The following is a 17,527-nucleotide window of genomic DNA, read 5'->3' on the forward strand; positions in this document are numbered from 1 at the left end:
GTTGTGAGAGAGGCGGATGCCGTCCTTGGGTGGGTGAACGGGAGTCTCATCCTGCGGAGGGGGGAGATGAGGCTCCTCTGCCCTGCGGTGGAGGCTGTGGCACAGCGAGGGGCAGCATGCGGCCGAGGCAGACTGACCCACTGCGGGGGGGGCAGAGGAGAGTGATGGAAGTGGCCAAAGAGCTGGAAGTCATGCAGGCAGGATTTGGGGTTGTTGGGCTGGGGAAGGGCAGACACTGGGCTTGGGAGGTGCCTGGGAAGAGGAAGGAGATGAGCTGCTCTCCTGGTGGGTGGAACAAGGAGGAAGGTGTTGAAACCGCAAGACAAATCAAGAGTGAAGACTGGGAAAGAAAAGGCAATGCGAGGGAGAGTGGGGTAGTAAGAGGAAACTCGCCCAGTGCAGGTTTAGAGCACAGGAAGGGATGTTCTTACACAACGGGGTAACATTGGCCCCGGCTGTGGGGAGAGGTGCCTGTAGGTGCAGGGCTGGCAGAGCCCATGGCCAGGGCACCGAGGCTCGGGCAGGGCAGGCTGCGATGTGTGGCCGGGGCTGGCCGTGCTGCAGAGCCTGGCGGTGGGCAAGGGGCTGCTGCGGGCTGGGGGCTCCCAGCTTTACCTTTGGCATGAGGACAGTGAACAAACAGTTCCTCTGCAAAGGCACCGACCCCATGGAGCACCCGCTGCTCGAGCCCCCGCGGGCAGCGAGGATGGGTGTGCTCCCTGTGCTCTCTCCTGCCAGGGTACCCTGCCTCCCACTCGGATGTTTTGATAAAGGTTGGAGCAGGATGAGCCCCCTTCATGGACGCTCCGGGCTCTGCGGAGGAGCTGTCACTGCGGGACCGTGTTGCAGATGAGCGGGAGAAGCTGAGGCTCAGGTCTGGCCCCGGACAAACCCCTTCCAGGCGCAGAGCCTGCGCTGGCGTGCTGCCGTGCCATGCTTGCAGGGTGCCACTCGCCCAAAAGCAGCTCCGCGCATCTCAGCACTGGGAATAAAAGCTGTCCTGGCCCGTGGAGTTGCCTGATGCCTGTGGGCAGGCTGATGCTCCCAGCGGTGTCCCAGCCCTCGCGAGCTGCGGATGGGCAGGGGGATGCTCATTTTACCCTTTTACCTGCTGCTGGGCAGAGCCGGCTCAGACCTCGCATGGGGACCTTTGTGGGGACAGGGGGAAGGAGAGCGGCTCACGCCTCCTTCATCTGCAGAGGGTCCCCAGAGCACGCCTGGCCTGGCCTTGACAGCAGAAGAGGAGGGTGAGGTGGACATGGCCGCGGCAGGGAGGGAAGCTTGCCCGGCGCCTGTGCGGGCAGGGGATGGCATCACTGCACGATGCTTTGGAGGTGCTGCATAAATAACAACCGCTTGTCCTCAGCCTGTGGCACGGCTGCTGTCAGCACACAGCAGCTCTTTCGTACCTGATGCAGCTCGTGGTATGCAGGGGTGATAAATGTGTTGTGGCACTTTGTGAGTGGAGAGGCCAGGAAATAAAGCTGAACCTTTGCTGGTGGCAGTCCTGCCCTCCAGCCCGACATCCCCTGGCTTTGCCCTGCAATATCCACCTCGTGCGGGTAAAGCTCTCTCAGAGGGAAGATGATCCGGGAGCAGAAATAACAGCTTTTGAGCATCAGTGCTGCTGTTTCTCCGCATCTTTGTTCTCTTGACCTCAGGGATGTACAGTGTTTGCCACTGAGCTATTATAAGCTGTGAGCATCGTGTTCTGCGTCCCCGCTCTCACCGTGCTCTTCTTCCTGGGAGAAAACACTTAAAGGTTAAATATATACTGGCCATCGCTCGGTGAGGTTCTGTAGTTGAAAAGACAAACACAAAACAAACATTGAGCATTTGGAGAAGAACGGAGGGAGGATTTCAGCTTTGCCCACTGGGACGCAGAGCCCGGCCTTGGCCTCGGAGCCGGAGGCAGGAGGGTTCCTCCTGAGCCCGTGTTCTGGTGTGAACTGTTCCCCCCTCACCGAAAGGGGAGCAGAAGAAAAACAAATAAACCCAACTTAGTTGATACAGAGGTCAGCTCTGTGTGCCTCTGATCTCTGTACGGGCATTTTTAGTGTTCTGGTTTTGAAGATGAAATGAAAGAAGAACAAAGCCCAGTGCTGACGTGAGGAGCTGATCTGCAAAGATGACTTTCGGGAGAGCGGCTGCAGTCGATTTCTGCTGAAATCTGCTCAGACGCCATTTCTGTGGAAACCAAATGACTCCTGCCCTGCCCACTTCAGAGCTCCGCTCGGCCTCAATACCCCATCTCCGCCCGGTTTTTACAGTCCCTCCCTTCAGCGTCCCTGTTAGAGATGGGGGTGCAGGTGGGGGCCGCAAGGCACGGGGCTGCCCGGGGGAGATTTCCAAACTGACAGTGTCAGGAGGACACCAGGTTCCCTGGGAAGCTGATGTGAACCAGACCACAGCTGGGGCATCTTCAACGCTCCATTAGCTGGTGCTGCTCTCGTGGTGGCAGGGAGCTCAGCTCCGGTTGTCCCTCCTGCTCCACGTGGCCATGATGCAGCGTCACACCTGGGCATGATCTGCTGCTGCTGCTGTGCAAAATAACGGGGAAGACGGGCTTCAAACGGTGGTTTGGCACGTGCCGTGCAGGCAGGGATGCCCTGTACAGAGCCTGGCATGGTCCCGGGTGAGAGCTGCTGGAGGCAGCCAGGGAGGGGGCAGGATGCGTTCTCCGAGGGCCCTGGGAAGGGCTGTGTTGGGGGTGAGGCTGGGGTGCTGGTGCTGGCTGGCACTGACCACGGGCAGCAGTTTGGGGTCATGGCATCACTGCGGGAGCAGGCAGAGTGCTCCTTCATCTGCACGGTCTGTGGGAAGAGCTTTGCGCATCACCACACACCTGGAGCACCAGCACCATCGTTCCGCCACCCTCCTCCATGGGATGCAGGGAGCATCCTCCGACAATGCGAAGGTTCCTTTGTCTGGCAGCAAAGTGTGCGGCCCCAAGTTAAGGATGTGCGTGGCTTGGCATATGGATGGGGAAGAGAAACTTCAAAAGCATGAGCACCCCAGAGGAGCTCTCCTTAGGTGGGGCTGAGCCACCGCAGAGGGGGGCAAGTCTAATCCAGGCCAGATGTCAGTTTTTCTCTACTCAGGTGCACTGAGGAGGGAGGAGGAAAGTCCCTTCCTTCCATGTTGCAGGTGCTGGGAGGAAAAGGGCCTGTGCAATAAATACAAATGATTAAAAAAACCTTGGAAACAATGGTACAGCAGCTGTGTTAGTGTGACTGGCTGGGCTGTGGTGGGAGCCAGCTGAGCTCAGCCTGGGAAAGTGAGCAGGTGAGGCCGCCCTGCTCAGGGCAGGGAGCGTGGACTGTGCCGAGCCCGACCCGTCCTCCTCGCCCGCTTGCTGTCAGTCTGCCAGGCTCGGTCCTGCCACTGCCGTCCCCGGGGTGATGAGCAGCTCAGCTGCTCTGTGCACTGAGATGGGGCAGAGTGAAGACGGTGGCGATGTGCTTTAACCAGCTGTGCCCAGTGCAGGGTGAGGGAGTGACTGGGATCTCTCCCACAAGACACAGCGCTGCTTTCTTAACTCCTCTTCACAGCGTCTCTGCTTTTGCCTTTACGTGGAGACCAGAACGGCGCACTGGTGCTCCTGTGCAGGTTTTGTGCCCCCTTGGGAGACGCAGCCCTGGGAGCAGACCAAGAGGCTGCAGAGATGCACAGGTTTTGCACAGGCAGTCTCTCCAGAGGGGGTCTGAACCATCTGTAGTTAAACCGTGTGCAGACCTTCAACGTTAAATGCACACACACACGTGTGAGCCATCCCATTTGGTAGTGGTGCACGGAAAAGCAGCGTGGATGAAAGCTGAAGGGCTTTGGCAGTGTTGGGGTACTTCTTAAATCTCTGATAAAGTCGGAACTCACTCTAGCTGTGGTGTCAGCGCGGCTTACCCAGAGAGGACGATGGGGGTCTCGGTGCGGGGCTGCATCGGGACATGCCTCGGAGACCCCTCACGTTCGAGAGGACAGACCGGCAGACCGGGCTCGCGTCCCCACTCCGTGCCAGGCTGCGGAGCATCCCTCACCCTCTCCTCCCTTGGCCCTCCTCCGCAGCGCAGAGTCCTGGCAGGGCCCTCCCGGCGCCTCCCGTACCAGCTGCCCGGTGCCCGCGGGGTCTGACCCCGGGGCCGGGGCTGCTGCCCGCCGGGCCCCGGGTGGGCGATGCCACCACAAGCCCCGCAGAGCCCGGCTGCCGGGGCCGCAGGGCCGCGGCATTTCTTGCCTTGCAGAGAGCTCTAGAGTCCACCCTCCCCAAGGCTTGGCGCTTCTCCGGTCTCATAGGAACGGTGCCGTCCACGACTCACCTCTCCTACACCAGCTGGAGCACCGCAATGAGTTTGTCGGGCTCAGTGCTCATCTAGCCGCACGCTCCCCTCCTTCAGACCGGCCCCAGAGACGTCTCCTGTATGTGACCCAGCTGCCTGGGAGAGCCGGGGCCTCCTCTGCGTGCTGCTCCTCCCGGTGACATCCCCTATTTCTGGGAAGCCATCCTTGCTCTTGGGTCTCTGCGCAGCCCGGCAACCCCAGCGATGCTGGATGCTGGGGCATCCCCCAGGGATGCATGCTGCATCCCCCAAGGAGGGGTCCTGCCCGCTGAAGCCTCCCGGTACCCGTGCTGGCGTGGGGCGGGATGTGGCACGTGGCTGGGGCAGGGCTGGGGGCTGCGCTGGGTGTCTCCTGGGGACACCCAGCCGCTCAGTCTGGGGTGTCCATAACACTGGATGCAGGGAGGGGGTGGCCACAGAGGGAGCAGCTGGAAACTGGCCCATGGTGGGAATTGTCCCTGGGTGGGGAGGAAAGCCAGAGCTCCTTGTTTAAGCCCCATGTTTGCCGCGTAGCAGAGGCACAGCCTCCATTTGCCATACAGCTCCCGCTCTCTGCTAGGACATGGTGGCTCCGTGCTGGCAGAGCGGGCAGCGAGGATGGGACATTGTTACTGGCTGCAGAAGGAATTGCTGCCTACTCTGGAGGAAACCCAACTTTTGCCTTGGGTAGCTCAGCATAATTCAAATTCCTTCCTAAAGCGAGAAGTGAGGGGAATCTAAATGTTGCATTTTGAAATGCACAATGCATAAGAAGAGAGACAAAAGAATTTTTTCTGATTCTTTGCATGGCTCCCATTGAAAATTTCCACGACTACTGTGGGCGTTATGATACCTTGTTAGAGAGCTATTGCCTTCCCAGGATCCTAGATCCTTCTGCAAGCCCAGGGCCTCTCTCTCCCACTGCCTTCTTACCCCAGGAGCCATGGGGAGGCATTCCCTCATGCTGTGGGAGGCGGGAGAGGTGGCCCAGGGAAAAGGGCCTGGAGGGATGGGGATGGAGGGGCTGGGGATCAGTGTCCCTGGGTGTTGCAGGGCACTGCTCAAGTCTACACTAATCCATGTCAGACCAGGGGTGATGAACAGGAGGCGTGCATTACCTGCATGGAAGATCCTACCGAAGAGAAGGGGATTTTAAAGGCAAAACTTTTGTTTTGCGTTGTCACGGTGCCACGGAGAATGAGGGGGTGCAGGCGGTCACTGGGTCTGCCAGGTCCCTCTTGTATGGATGCTTGGCAAGGCTGAACGGGTCACCACTCACCCCAAGCCTGAAACCAGCTGATGACCTGTTTGCCACACTCAGCTGGTACAAAGCTCTGTGTACCGGGGAGCTGTGAGAGGTGTGGAAGATAACAACATCCTCGCATTTTTAATCAGTCTAGAGTCTCAAACACTCCGGACTCCCCGCGCAGGGTGAAGCCTGGCTCTGGCCGTACCAGCCTGGGGAGGTGATGAGCTGGGAGGTTGCTCAGACCCTCTGCAAATTTGGGAGGGATGAGGGGAGATTTCATCCCAGACCGAGCCGCAACCCAGAAGCAGTAATCGCACGGCAGCCTTGTCTGTGCTCGGCGGGAGCATCGTCCCCCAGTTCATGCATCTCGCCATCTGCGTGTTGCTCTTTACGTAAAGAGTGTCGGGAAATATTCACAGTGCGTTCCCACGGAGCACTATAGTTAGCAGGGTTTCCAGCTGGCCACAGTATTCCTCTGCACTCACTTCCAAGAGGCGAGAAGTAAGTGCAGATCTTTCTCTATTGCCTTGAATAGAAATGGCCTAAACCAGGCGTGCAGTGGTTTGCTGATGAGCTTGTGAAGCTCCCGGTGCAAGCCTACAGTGGGCGGAGGGTCTGAGCCCCCCAGGTTAACTTCCCTGGCAGCAACATCGCTCTCCCCGCCCCACCACTCAGCTGCATTTGCCTGTGCACCCCTGGCCCTCATCTGGGGCAGAGCAAGAGCATTTTTAAAGTGGGTGCTGAGATCTTTATTTCCCACCAGTAGCAAGGCAGACCCCTGCCCAGCCCCTCCCTTTGGTTTGCCCATATTCTCACTAGACATTTATAATCTGCTTCTGCCCCATTTTGGCCAAAAACCCCCGTGTCAAATCCCCTCCAGGACTAACACGCCAGGCATCCTTGTAGACAAGCCTTCTGTTCCACCCCACAGTGAGGAATGGGATCTCTCAGAGGCACTGACCAGAGGTGGGGACAGAGGCAGGACCGAGGCACCTGAATGCTCCATGTGCACGTACGACTGTGCACAGCGATGGGGAGGCAGCACCGAGTCCCCATGTAGGCCAGGCTTGGTGGGGGGGATGCTCCCGGGGGCGATGGACCCTGTCTCTGTGATGGCTCCTGTGCACCCTGCGTGCCCCTCTCCGCTATCCCCTTGCTGGCTGCGGGGGCCCTTGGAGCCCCGTGGACCCCGTGGCTCTGCATGTCCATCCAGAGGGCACCTACAAGGACAGGGGAGGACAGAGGCTCCACGAAATAAATCCTGGGTTTTGCTGCTGAGAGCGTTGTGTGCTGGGAACGTGTTCAGAGAGCGCTGTGTCAGGCAGGAGGCCAAAGCTCATCCTAAATTAAAGGGCTGTGAACTAAAATAATATTGATCTGAAAGATATGCCCTGCAGCAGGTATGGTAGAACGGAGCCCGTTTCTGTACTGCAGCTGCGTCCATCAGCTAACAGCCCCCAGTGCAGACACAGCAGACACCATCTGAGCCTCCCAGGCTTGTACAAGGAGCTGCAGCTGCCTGTGACGGCTCATCTGGAGCTTTATTGCTCCAGATGCACAGTGCGTTGCAATAGGAATGGGGTCCCGGGCACAGCCAGGGCCACCGACTGGTTTTGAATGTGCTCCAGGGACGGAGATGGTTGCATTTGTTTTGCTTGGGTGTTGCCCAGAGCTGCCTTTGGAGTGAGAATTGCTGGAGGAGATGTTGCTTTGCTTGGCATCGTGTCTCGATGTCCTCCGGTGTCCCCTGTGTCCAGCTAAGCCCGAGCTCCGACGCTCCACAGCGAACACTGGAGGAAGACGGCTTGTTCGGTACTGACAGCTGAGCTGCTGAGAGATGCCGACCAACGCAGCGACCAAAGCTTGGGCTCGGCAGCACTTCGCACCCCTGTGCAGGTCTGGTGACAGAGGGAGGTGCAGAGCAAGAAGAAGTTGGTTGTCTCCAGGTTTCTGGAAATGCGTTAAAACGGGGAGGCAGGAGCTGTGTTCCTCAGGCACGCTTTCTCCTGGTTGCAGATTTGCACCAGTGATACGTGTGGGAAAGTGCATGAACTGTGAATCTGCCTTGCCAGGGACACAGAAATATCCTTAAATGCCGGAGTAGGTGCTGCCGGAGTGGGTCGGGGCCGAGGAACCCTCCTGGGGACCACCCCCCCACCCCGAGTCGGGGGGGGGGGCGAGGAGTTTGGGGTGCAGCACCCGCAGTGAGCCCTCCCCCTGCGCAGCCTCTCGTCTCCTGCGCCCGCCGTGCAGGATGACTCTGTCCATCTTTGCCTCTAGGTCACTGGGCTTTAATCAGGAACCACTTCACGGGACGCAACTACTTTTTGTAGCTTCTTTTTGAATTTCCCTGTTGTTGTAGACTCTGCAATTCCTGCTGGGCGAGAAATTTAACAATTATATCAAGAATTGAGTGAAAAACCCACTAATTTGGTGTTATTGAGGCTGAAGCCAGCAGCAGCGAAGCGTTGCAGCTGAGGGAGCAGGTCAGCTGGCAGAGCTAAGGCTGGGAGGAGACTTTCCCACTGCTGCTGGATGTGCAGTGCAGCCCTGAAGTGTCCCAGTGACACGCTGCTGTAGGAAAAGAAAAACAAAGCAGGTTTACAGGAGTGAAAAGAGGTTGTGTACTCACTCATTCCATCATTTGCTACACCAGATTTCAGAGAAATAATGGGAACACTAAAACCCCCAGTGTTTCACATGAGGTAATTTTACATGGCAGGGAAAAGGCATTCAGATTACTCTGTAAAATGAGGTTACTGTTGCGCTTGGTTGGAAAGATTTTAGCTACTAAAACGTTTTGAAGAGCTGAAATAAATGACTGCCCAACAGTTTCTGGGATAAATATAATTGCCATTTATAGCTGGCAAGATTACCCTTTGCTCTTTAAAATTGTGGTTTGTTTAAATGTGTGACAGAGGATATAATTTGGGGTATAATTTTTCTAGGGAAAAGCTTGGAAAGCGAACACAACCTTCTTCCATATATGCATGTGAATATTTGAGACAGATTAAACTCACTTAACTTAAAATCTTTTTTCCTGAACTAGTAATTTCAGGCACCAGTGGAGGAAAATGAGCACTTTCAGGAGCTATTAATCTTCTCCTACTGCAGACAGCGGCTCCTTCCCTGTCTGTGCCCTATTTCTCTGCCAGCTGTTGGGGGATGAGGTGGTTCAGGTGATGCCGTCTGCAGCCGGGTGGGTGAATCTGCTGCATTTGCAGCTTTACAGGCTTAGTGATTTCTGTTCACTCACCTGCAGTCCTGTCACTAGAGTGGAAGAACCAGAAAAGCACACGATGCGCGTCCCTGCTCCACCGCTCACACCGGAGAAGGTGTGGATGCATGGCATGTTGGATGCCCTGGCATGGCTGCACCCCCTCCAGCCAGGAGCCGGGGGGGGGGGGCAATGGCTGTGTCAGACCGGAGCCACAGGCTACGCGTTGCGGGGGTTGTGCTGATGGTTTCTGCTGCAGTTCTCCAGATGTTTACACGATTGCTCGCATCGCTGTAGGTGGGGGAAAGGCTCCATTGCCCGAGAGGTGATGCTTTTTGGGCCACAGACCCTGCAGCCTGTGCTGTCACCATGCTGCCACAGTCTGCCTCGAAGGTCACCCGCGTGCTTTTGGTGAGTCGGTTCATCAGGCAGCATCCGGCAAGTGCCATGACAGAATCAGGTAACGTTGACGAACAGATAGGGCAAGGGGCTGGCATGGAGAACTTGCCTCTCTGTCCTTCTGCATGCCTGGCTTGCTTGGCAGCCAAAATACAAGTTTCCACCGTGGAGACCTCTGACTTGTGTTTGTCTCTGCTTTCAATTTTATGACATTCCTGATCAGCATTTGCCTAACCTAGTTTTAAATCCCCAGAGAGGGATACTCCAGTCCCTCTGGAAGTTGCTTACCTCTGAATTTAACTTCCTAGTGTTTTCCCAGTGTCTGATCCCAGTAATCAATACTGTTCTTTCTTTCTGGCCTCCCCCAGGATCACCCTGCGAATACCCCTGCCTGTTCACAGTAACCTGTCACACATTTGCAGGCTGTTATCACATCTCCTCCTGTCTAGACAACAAATAATTGCAGTATAAAGGAAGGGTTTCCCGGTACCTGAGGTGGAACCGGCAATTCGGACCCCGCAGCACTGGCGGCTGTTCGGTGCTTACTGCTGGTGCACGGCAGCTTTGGGGCAACCGCCGGAACGTGAAGGCGCTGGCAGCCTGGGCTCTGCTGCCGGGAGGGCGGGTTGCGCCTGCAGCCCCTGCCTGGGCTGGAGCTCCTCGCTGGCGTCGCGCTCGGCAGGCTGCATCCACCGTCAAGGCATGGCGGTGGCTCGGTTGTCCCCCCTGTTTGCTGGGTCCCTGGGAGGCAGAGGACAAGGCAGGCTCTTCTCTTCTCTGGTGTCTGCCCTTATGTGTACGGGTTTTGGCAAGAAGAAAACATTTTTAACCTGTAGCTTTAACATTTTTGTAGCGTCCTCCTGAGGCGTGTTATCTCTCACTAGCAGTGGGGAGAGAGACATTTTTTGGGAAGACACCTGAATTTTCAGCTTCCTCTTCAATTAACGAAGAGTACCCCACCTTTTCTTAAAAATACCTTCTGATGTAAAATCTATGAAATCCAAATTCCTCCCCATTTCTAACAGCTGAGAAGTGGAATGGCTCTTCCTTGGTCTGAAAGGCTTTGGGCCAGCTCTGTTCCATAGAAACCACAGTGAGGGAAATGACAAGGAAATTAAAAGCCACACACTGATAAGATGAACTTTCCACGACAGAAAACGGGTGGGTTTTCTCGCAGAGAAGCCCTCCTCAAGACTTGTCCTAGGTCCTGCAAACACCGAGATATTCAGGAGTGTTGGGCCATTCCCACAGAAACCAAGTTTCCTCGGGATGCCCTCAAACACTTCACGCTGTGGTCCATCATACGGCAGGACGATAGCATTAACATGGGAAAGCCCCAGGTCAACCTCTGCAAGGGACGGTGCTCCCTGCTCCCGGGACGGACGGGCACGTCCTGTCCTCCTCCCCAGCATCCCCGGCCGAGGGCTCGGGCTGCTGCAGGAGTGACTGGCGGTGCAGAACCACAAGCTCTGCCTGGGCAAGGCTTATCCCCCCCGCCGTGGCTCCACGTTGAATTCCCTGGGGATATCTTGTCCCTGTTTGCAGGCTCCCTGCCCTTCACACCGCAGGTTTTCTCCTGCCGCAGCAGCGAGGACTGCCCAAGCCCCGATGAGGCACCGGGGTCCGTCCCCCTGGACTGGCATCGACGCCCCAGGGGCACGGGCAGCCCCCAGTCCCGGGGTATTCGTGTCCCCTCCCTGCCCGTCCCAGCGGGCGCTGCAGGGATCTGGCCTCTCTCTGGCACGAGATGATAAATTGGGAATAACTGCAATATTTCAGAAGCAAATACACCTTCCGGAGCAAAAATATTGACAGGGACTTGGGCAGGAGCGAGTGTGATCGCTGTTATTAATGGCATAAGCAGCATCCAAAAACTCCCTGGGTGTTTTCCAGGTAGATAAAATCTGGAGCTCCAGCAGCGAGGGCTCAGCGCACGATGCGCAGGGCAGGGCAGTTTGGCAGAGGGAGACGATCTGTCCTTATATATGACTGCTAAAAATCCAGAGAGGCATCTCTGTTCTGTCTGACTGTATTGGTTACATATTATTCCTGAACCTGAGGCACTACAGCACTGAAACAAAACAACAAATCATCGAATGATGAACATTTCACTGCAGGCCAAGTTATATAGAATTCATACTCCTTTGTTTCATAAAAAAAATACAATTACTTTCAATCATTTTGATTTGGTCCTGGGATGAAAAAAAAAATCATTAATTCATATGGTCCTATGTGTTCAGACCCTTTTTTCTGCTGCGTTGATGGATTTTCAACATGTTGGTTGCAGGCAGATCATCTTTTAATTAATTTTTGCATCCTTTGAACAGACAGAGCTATTGTTTCAGTTCTTTTTTTTTTTTTGACACAATCATGTACTTTAAAAATTATTTTGCAATAACAGTAGATTATAAATTATGCAATTGTGGTGTTTCTGTTTTTCCAGTTGGTGCCAGTTCAGACTCGCACTTCAATCTGGGTAGAAATCTCTGCAGCCTCCTCTGTTTTGCAACGCCATCAAGGCAGCTTTGTGCTCGCAGCCAGTCACCGGCTTCGTCATTTGTAGATCATTGACCATGGCCTGGAGTTGGCCGGACAGAGGAACCCCTCCCACAGAGGCACATGGCAGCAGGAGCAAAACTCAGAGGCTGTTTTGGGAGGTTTCACCCGTGTAACAAGGCAATTTTCGCTCTGTGGGGGATAAAACATTCCTGGGCATGAGAGATGCTCCTCTGGAGCCTGGGAGCCCTGCTTGGGCAGCGCGCTGCGCTGGTCTCCCTCGCAAGTCCTCGCCGCGGTCAGGAGACATAGCGGTGCCCGGGCAGCGACAGCGTAAAAACACTTGCAATGCAAATGACGGAAAGGCAGGAAATATCTTGACTCACCTTGGAGTGCTAACTGCTGTTAATCTTTAATGCGCTAGCAATTTAAACTTCCACAAGTCGAGGGGCTGATGTTCCTTCTGAGATTCGGGAGGGGAAGGATTAATATCACCAGCCCTTGGCAGCACGGATAGGGATTTGCGCTCCCCTGCATCTCTGCACTGATCAGGGCTGAGGTTCCTCGTTCATCTTTGGGGCTGGCCCTCGGTGAGTCATATTTTATATTAAACACCGGTGTTTGGGGCACTGCTTTCTTGTTTGAAAAGAATGAAAGGAAGTAAAGCTGCAGGTGAGAGAAATATATTTCCATATCACTAAGGAGTGGAGGTGTAGAGTCTTGCTGAATTGCTTTTGCAAACCATATGCAATCAGGCACTGGCTGGCATTGGTGCCTGGGAATGTTCCCAGGCTGATTTAATTTACAATTATAGACCTAGCATATCTTTATTCACTTCTGTTGAATTACGTGGTTTTAAAAGTGGAAGAGGCAATTGGATAAATATTTGTGATGAGCTGAAGATCTTTTCTGTACTGACTGATGTTTTCAGTGGAGTTTAGGTTCATAGAGGACAAGAATCCTTCTTAATGGAAACACTTAGAAATGCAAACACGTCTTGCACTCAGATACCTGCAGCTTGCAATACAAATAAAACGCTGCAAGCTGGTTGAAGAACGAAGGTTTATCTTTGGTACAAATTAAACTAATTTTCCTGCATCCCAACCCTGGCCTAGGCTTTTTCTAGAGTATGATACATGGGGATGGGGCTACAATCAGGGGCAAAATGGGGGGAAGCACATAAACCCAGCAGTCCTGCATCGTTCCTTCTCCTCAAAGCCCTTGTCATGGCAAAGGGGCCACAGAGGACTCTGCAAGCTTGGCTTGTTTGCATTATTCAAATCTCCAAAGCACCCTCAGGCTGATCAGCCCGTCATGGGACTGTGCTCCACATTCAGGCTACCCTGGCAATTTGGGAACTGGGAAAACTGCAGGAGGTTGAGCTCAGATGCTGGAAAGGTTCCCGTGTTGGCTGGGCACCCGTGCAGAAGTCTGCTCTTGGGCGATCTCTCCAGAGTATTACCATGACTTGGCTGCCCTGATAGCACTTGTTGCCTTGCATTCTGGGCCAGCATTTCTTTGTCCGAAGATCATGCTGTGTCACAGAATCACAGAATCCCTAAGGTTGGAAAAGACCTGTAAGATCATCAAGTCCAACCATCAACCAACAAACACCACCATGCCCATTAAACCATGTCCCTCATTCCTTGAACACCTCCAGTGATAGTGACTCCACCACTTCCCTGGGCAGTTTATTCCAGTGTCTCACCATTCTCTCAGTAAAGAAAATTTTCCTAATATCCGGTCTTTGCCACTTTTTGCAAAGGAGAGGTAAAGGCATGAGCTAGCATCTCCCTGGGCAGGCGGGGACTCTGCCAGCTGAGAAAGTTGCTCCAGAAAGTCTGGGCATGGGCTGAAAGTCCAGCCTAGCTCTCCCCTTTCCCCCTTGGTGTTTGCCAGTGTTTCGGTCTCTGAAATCCCTATGGGATGGGGGAAGAGGCACAAAAAGCACTTTGCAGTCTTTGCAAATGGGTGAACATGTTTATACGGGTGGAAATACAGGGAGTAACATGTCCAGCAGAAGTTTCAGGGGTCGTCACAACCTTCAGAGGTGATAGTTGAATGTCAACCACATCCAAGCCCCTTATCAGTGTTGATACTAGTACAGTTTTTATTCCTATCTTAATGGTTTGCACAAGGAGGTCTCAGAAATGAACTGGTCACTGATCTGAGCAGAGCAAGACATTGCATTATTTCATCTCCCTGAAGAAACACACAGTCCTAACAAAGACACACGGCTTTCCAGGTGCACACAGATACAAAGGCCACCAACAGTGACAAGTAATTATGACTTTTACAAGCCTTTGTGTGACAGTGGATAAAGCAGAGATAGAAAAGGACCTGTCCTGTTTTGCAGTGTGAATGGAGGGACAGAGATGTTTTTCTCACAGACACAGTTTGTAGGGTTGATAGGAAAGAACGAATAGATTCCTTTGTACAGCAAAACACAGCAAGCCAACCCCTTGGCCTTCAGAAATGTTTCAGGCTGGAAGGCACTTGCAAATAGGACATTGTATGCACCAATTTGTACACATTTGCAGGTGGTCACGGGCTAACACCAGGCTCACCAGGCGTTATTTATCCCTTCTCTTTCTTCAACAGAGCAGAGTCAGGCTGACACAGAGCACTGAAGTACCATGTATGAGCTCAACGAAAGCAGCTTCGATCCCATCACCTTCGTCCTGACAGGCATCCCGGGCATGGAGGAGTCCCAGATCTGGATCTCCGTCCCCTTCTGTCTGATGTACATCACTGCGGTGTTTGGCAACTCTGTCATTCTCTTTGTCATCATCACGGACAGGAGCCTCCACGAGCCCATGTACCTCTTCCTCGCTATGCTGGCTGTTTCTGACCTCATGCTTTCGACCACGACGGTGCCCAAAATGCTGGCGATCTTCTGGTTCAGTGCCAGGGAAATTTCCTTTGATGCCTGCATTACACAGATGTTCTTCACCCATTTCAGCTTCATTGTGGAATCGTCCGTTCTGCTGGCGATGGCATTTGACCGGTACGTGGCCGTCTGTGACCCGCTGCGGTACTCTTCAACCTTAACGCCCTCGGTGATCGGGAAAATAGCCGTGACTGCCATTGTCCGAGGTTTCTGCATCATGTTCCCACCCATCTTCCTCCTGAAGCGGCTGCCGTACTGCGGACACAACGTCATGCCCCACACCTACTGCGAGCACATGGGCATAGCCCGCCTGGCCTGCGCCGACATAAAAGCCAACGTCTGGTACGGGCTGACAACGGCTCTTCTCTCCTCTGGCCTGGATGTCGTGCTCATCGCTGTCTCTTACGCTTTGATCCTCAGGACCGTCTTTCGGCTCCCATCCCCAGAGGCTCGTCTCAAAACACTGAGCACTTGCGGCTCCCACATCTGTGTGATCCTCATGTTCTACGTGCCCGCCTTTTTCTCCTTTCTCACACACCGGTTTGGCCACCACATCCCAAGTCACGTTCACATCCTCCTGGCCAACCTCTACGTTGTGGTCCCACCGATGCTCAACCCCATCGTGTATGGGGTGAGGACAAGGCAGATCCGGGAACGCGTCGTCCGTCTCTTCTGCCCTGTGGGGGAGTGCCCCTGCCCTGTCTGGGGGAGCAGGTGCTGAGTGCTGCCGGAGGGAAGGGGGACGTGGGACAGGATCTGGAAAGCAGCACCAAGCACTGCAGCACTTCTCGCCCTGGAGGAACAGGTTTGCCCAAGAGGTTCAAGAGAAGCTGAGGGTGGTGGGATTTCTGGAAATGTGGGCTTGGGTCATCAGCCCCTTCATTGCTACCGGTTTCTCCTAGAGATGCTTCCCCTGAATGGTCCATCTAGCAGAGACTGGGCAGAGTTCAGCTGAGGAGCATCAAGGCTCTTCCATCTGCTGATTTACCATCACCTACTGCTGCTGATTTTGTTTGCTGTCCTACAGCTCCATTTCTGTTTGTTCCTTCACCTGTTACCTCAGTGCCTTGACCGTGAACACCTCATTGGTCATCAGACCAGAGCGTGGTACACGAACTATAGCTAGATGGGAAAAGTGCTGTTTACCATGGCACAGAGGATGGTCTATCCTCCTGTCTTCATGGGTGTAGCTTGTGTTGCTGAGGGACCCTGGCACCTCTTGATGCTGAAGGTGTTTACATGCTGAAGAGCCCTGTGAGGTTGGGAAAGGCTTTACTGTCCTGTGTTAAAGGGAAACATATCCCTTAAACCATGATGTCCAAAACCGAATTCAAGCCTTTGGAGTGGAGTGTGAAGGGACAATGGTCTCCTACATCCTACACACCCCACAGGGATGTTTTCTGTCTTTGCAAGAACACTGTACTGTTGAGCAGTGCTCAGTGTGAAGTACATTGCACCTCAAGATCCTTTTCTGCCCGTACGGCTGGCTGATTACCCACCACTTTGTTGCTGTACATTTAATTTATCCTTCAACACCAAAATAGCTTTATTGAACTTTTTCTTGTTCCTCTCATCGGTGTATGTAGCAGGTGCATCAATAATACCTTACTCTCCCTGAAGTAGGTGGCAGTCTGCCTCAGGCAACTGTGAAAAGCAGTGCAAACATGAAGAGTGAGCGCTACATATTGGAGGAGCAGCAAGGACAGTTCTGTGCATCTATATACAGTCTGAGTTTAACTTCATCATCAATCCAACCAGCAAGGAGAGCCCTTTTCCTTACCTCTCCCTTCCTCAGCAAAGACAGCAATGCAGGCTGTCAGAGTAAACTCATCTGCTGTCTTTGCTTTGGTGAATCTCACAGAATCACAGAATCACTAAGGTTGGAAAAGACCTGTAAGATCATCAAGTCCAACCATCAACCAACAAACACCACCATGCCCATTAAATCCTGTCCCACATCTCATGAGTGGCAAGGTCAGAAAGAGGGGAGACTCTCATCTCAGTGCAGAGAGCACCAGCACTGCTGAAGTGTCCCAGGTGCACATAAAGACCCATGGGAAGAAGGGAGTGGAGGCAGCCCTGGAGACCTCAGGGGGAAGCTTGCCGGAAAGTCAGGTCTCTGCTGGAAGGTCAGTGTGCTCTACACCGCTTTCAAGGTGGGTTTTTGTTGCATCATTAGAGCGTGGAGGACCGTGGAGATACTGACACCAGCAGCCACAGTCCTGTCATGAGTCTTCTGGTTCCTGCAGCCTGGACTACAGCAGGAATGGGCTGTTCCCACATGGCTGGAGATTCTCAGTCCCATGGAAAAGTCACAGCAGTGTTCCCATCTGCCTAGCGCTCATCACCAGAGCACAAAGGTCCTTTTGCTCTGCATAACATTGCCCAGTGCTCTGCATAGCATTGACTTGGTGGGCAGCACCCGCTCAGATGGGACCAGTCTGTCTTCTCATCCCGACAGCAGCGTCCTGGTGGCCATTCTGGCTCAGCTCTTAAATGCCAAGGCTTCTGTAACCCATTGCAAAAATTGCAATGTGAGTTGCTGTTGGCTCCGAGTTGGCGATGCTCTTGGTGCTTGCTCAGGTCTCCAGAGAACAGGGATGGCTGCAGCAGGTCTCAGGACGTCCTCCAGGGAGGTCGGGCAGCGCGGTCCTGGGAGCGGCTGAGCCTGCTCCCTGCGCAGCCCCGGCTTGACCAACACACAGGGTTGAAGAGGCCCCACTGCTGCCCCTCCACGAGCTCCTCTGGCTGTGGTGGCTCCCAGGGGTTGTCAAGCACTAAACCACCAGTATCCTTCAAAGCTGCGGCAGCAGTTTCCTTTCCACCGTGGGAAGGAACTCTGGGATGAGGAAGAGGAGGGAATGCAGTAGAGCCCCGAGACCTTTCCTTCATGTTCTACTGGGGGGGATGCTGAGACAAATGCTTGCTTCTCCTCTCTGCATCATACCTACTGTCGGCTGCAC

At 54.1% G+C, this 17,527-nt stretch overlaps 1 protein-coding gene across 2 annotated transcripts; it reads left to right on the forward strand.

Moving 5' to 3' along the window:
* The first annotated feature begins 1,709 nt into the window (after positions 1-1,709).
* On the forward strand, positions 1,710-16,389 carry LOC104255057 (olfactory receptor 52B2-like). Of its 2 annotated transcripts, none has more exons than XM_059815906.1 (2): positions 1,710-1,793; positions 14,278-15,285. In XM_059815906.1, the coding sequence occupies exon 2, from the start codon at positions 14,311-14,313 to the stop codon at positions 15,283-15,285; it is 975 nt and encodes a 324-aa protein (XP_059671889.1). In that variant the 5' UTR covers positions 1,710-1,793; positions 14,278-14,310. The 2 variants fall into 2 exon arrangements, with proteins under 2 accessions (XP_059671889.1, XP_059671888.1); XM_059815905.1 differs by lacking the exon at positions 1,710-1,793 and adding an exon at positions 16,387-16,389 and having other exon boundaries at positions 14,311-15,222.
* Positions 16,390-17,527: the final 1,138 nt, after the last annotated feature.

Source organism: Gavia stellata, chromosome 1 (assembly GCF_030936135.1).
Source record: "Gavia stellata isolate bGavSte3 chromosome 1, bGavSte3.hap2, whole genome shotgun sequence".
Taxonomy (NCBI): domain Eukaryota; kingdom Metazoa; phylum Chordata; class Aves; order Gaviiformes; family Gaviidae; genus Gavia; species Gavia stellata.

Coding starts and splice junctions, on each gene's coding strand:
- LOC104255057 (XM_059815906.1), top strand. CDS start 14,311: ATGTATGAGCTCAACGAAAGCAGCTTCGATCCCATCACCTTCGTCCTG.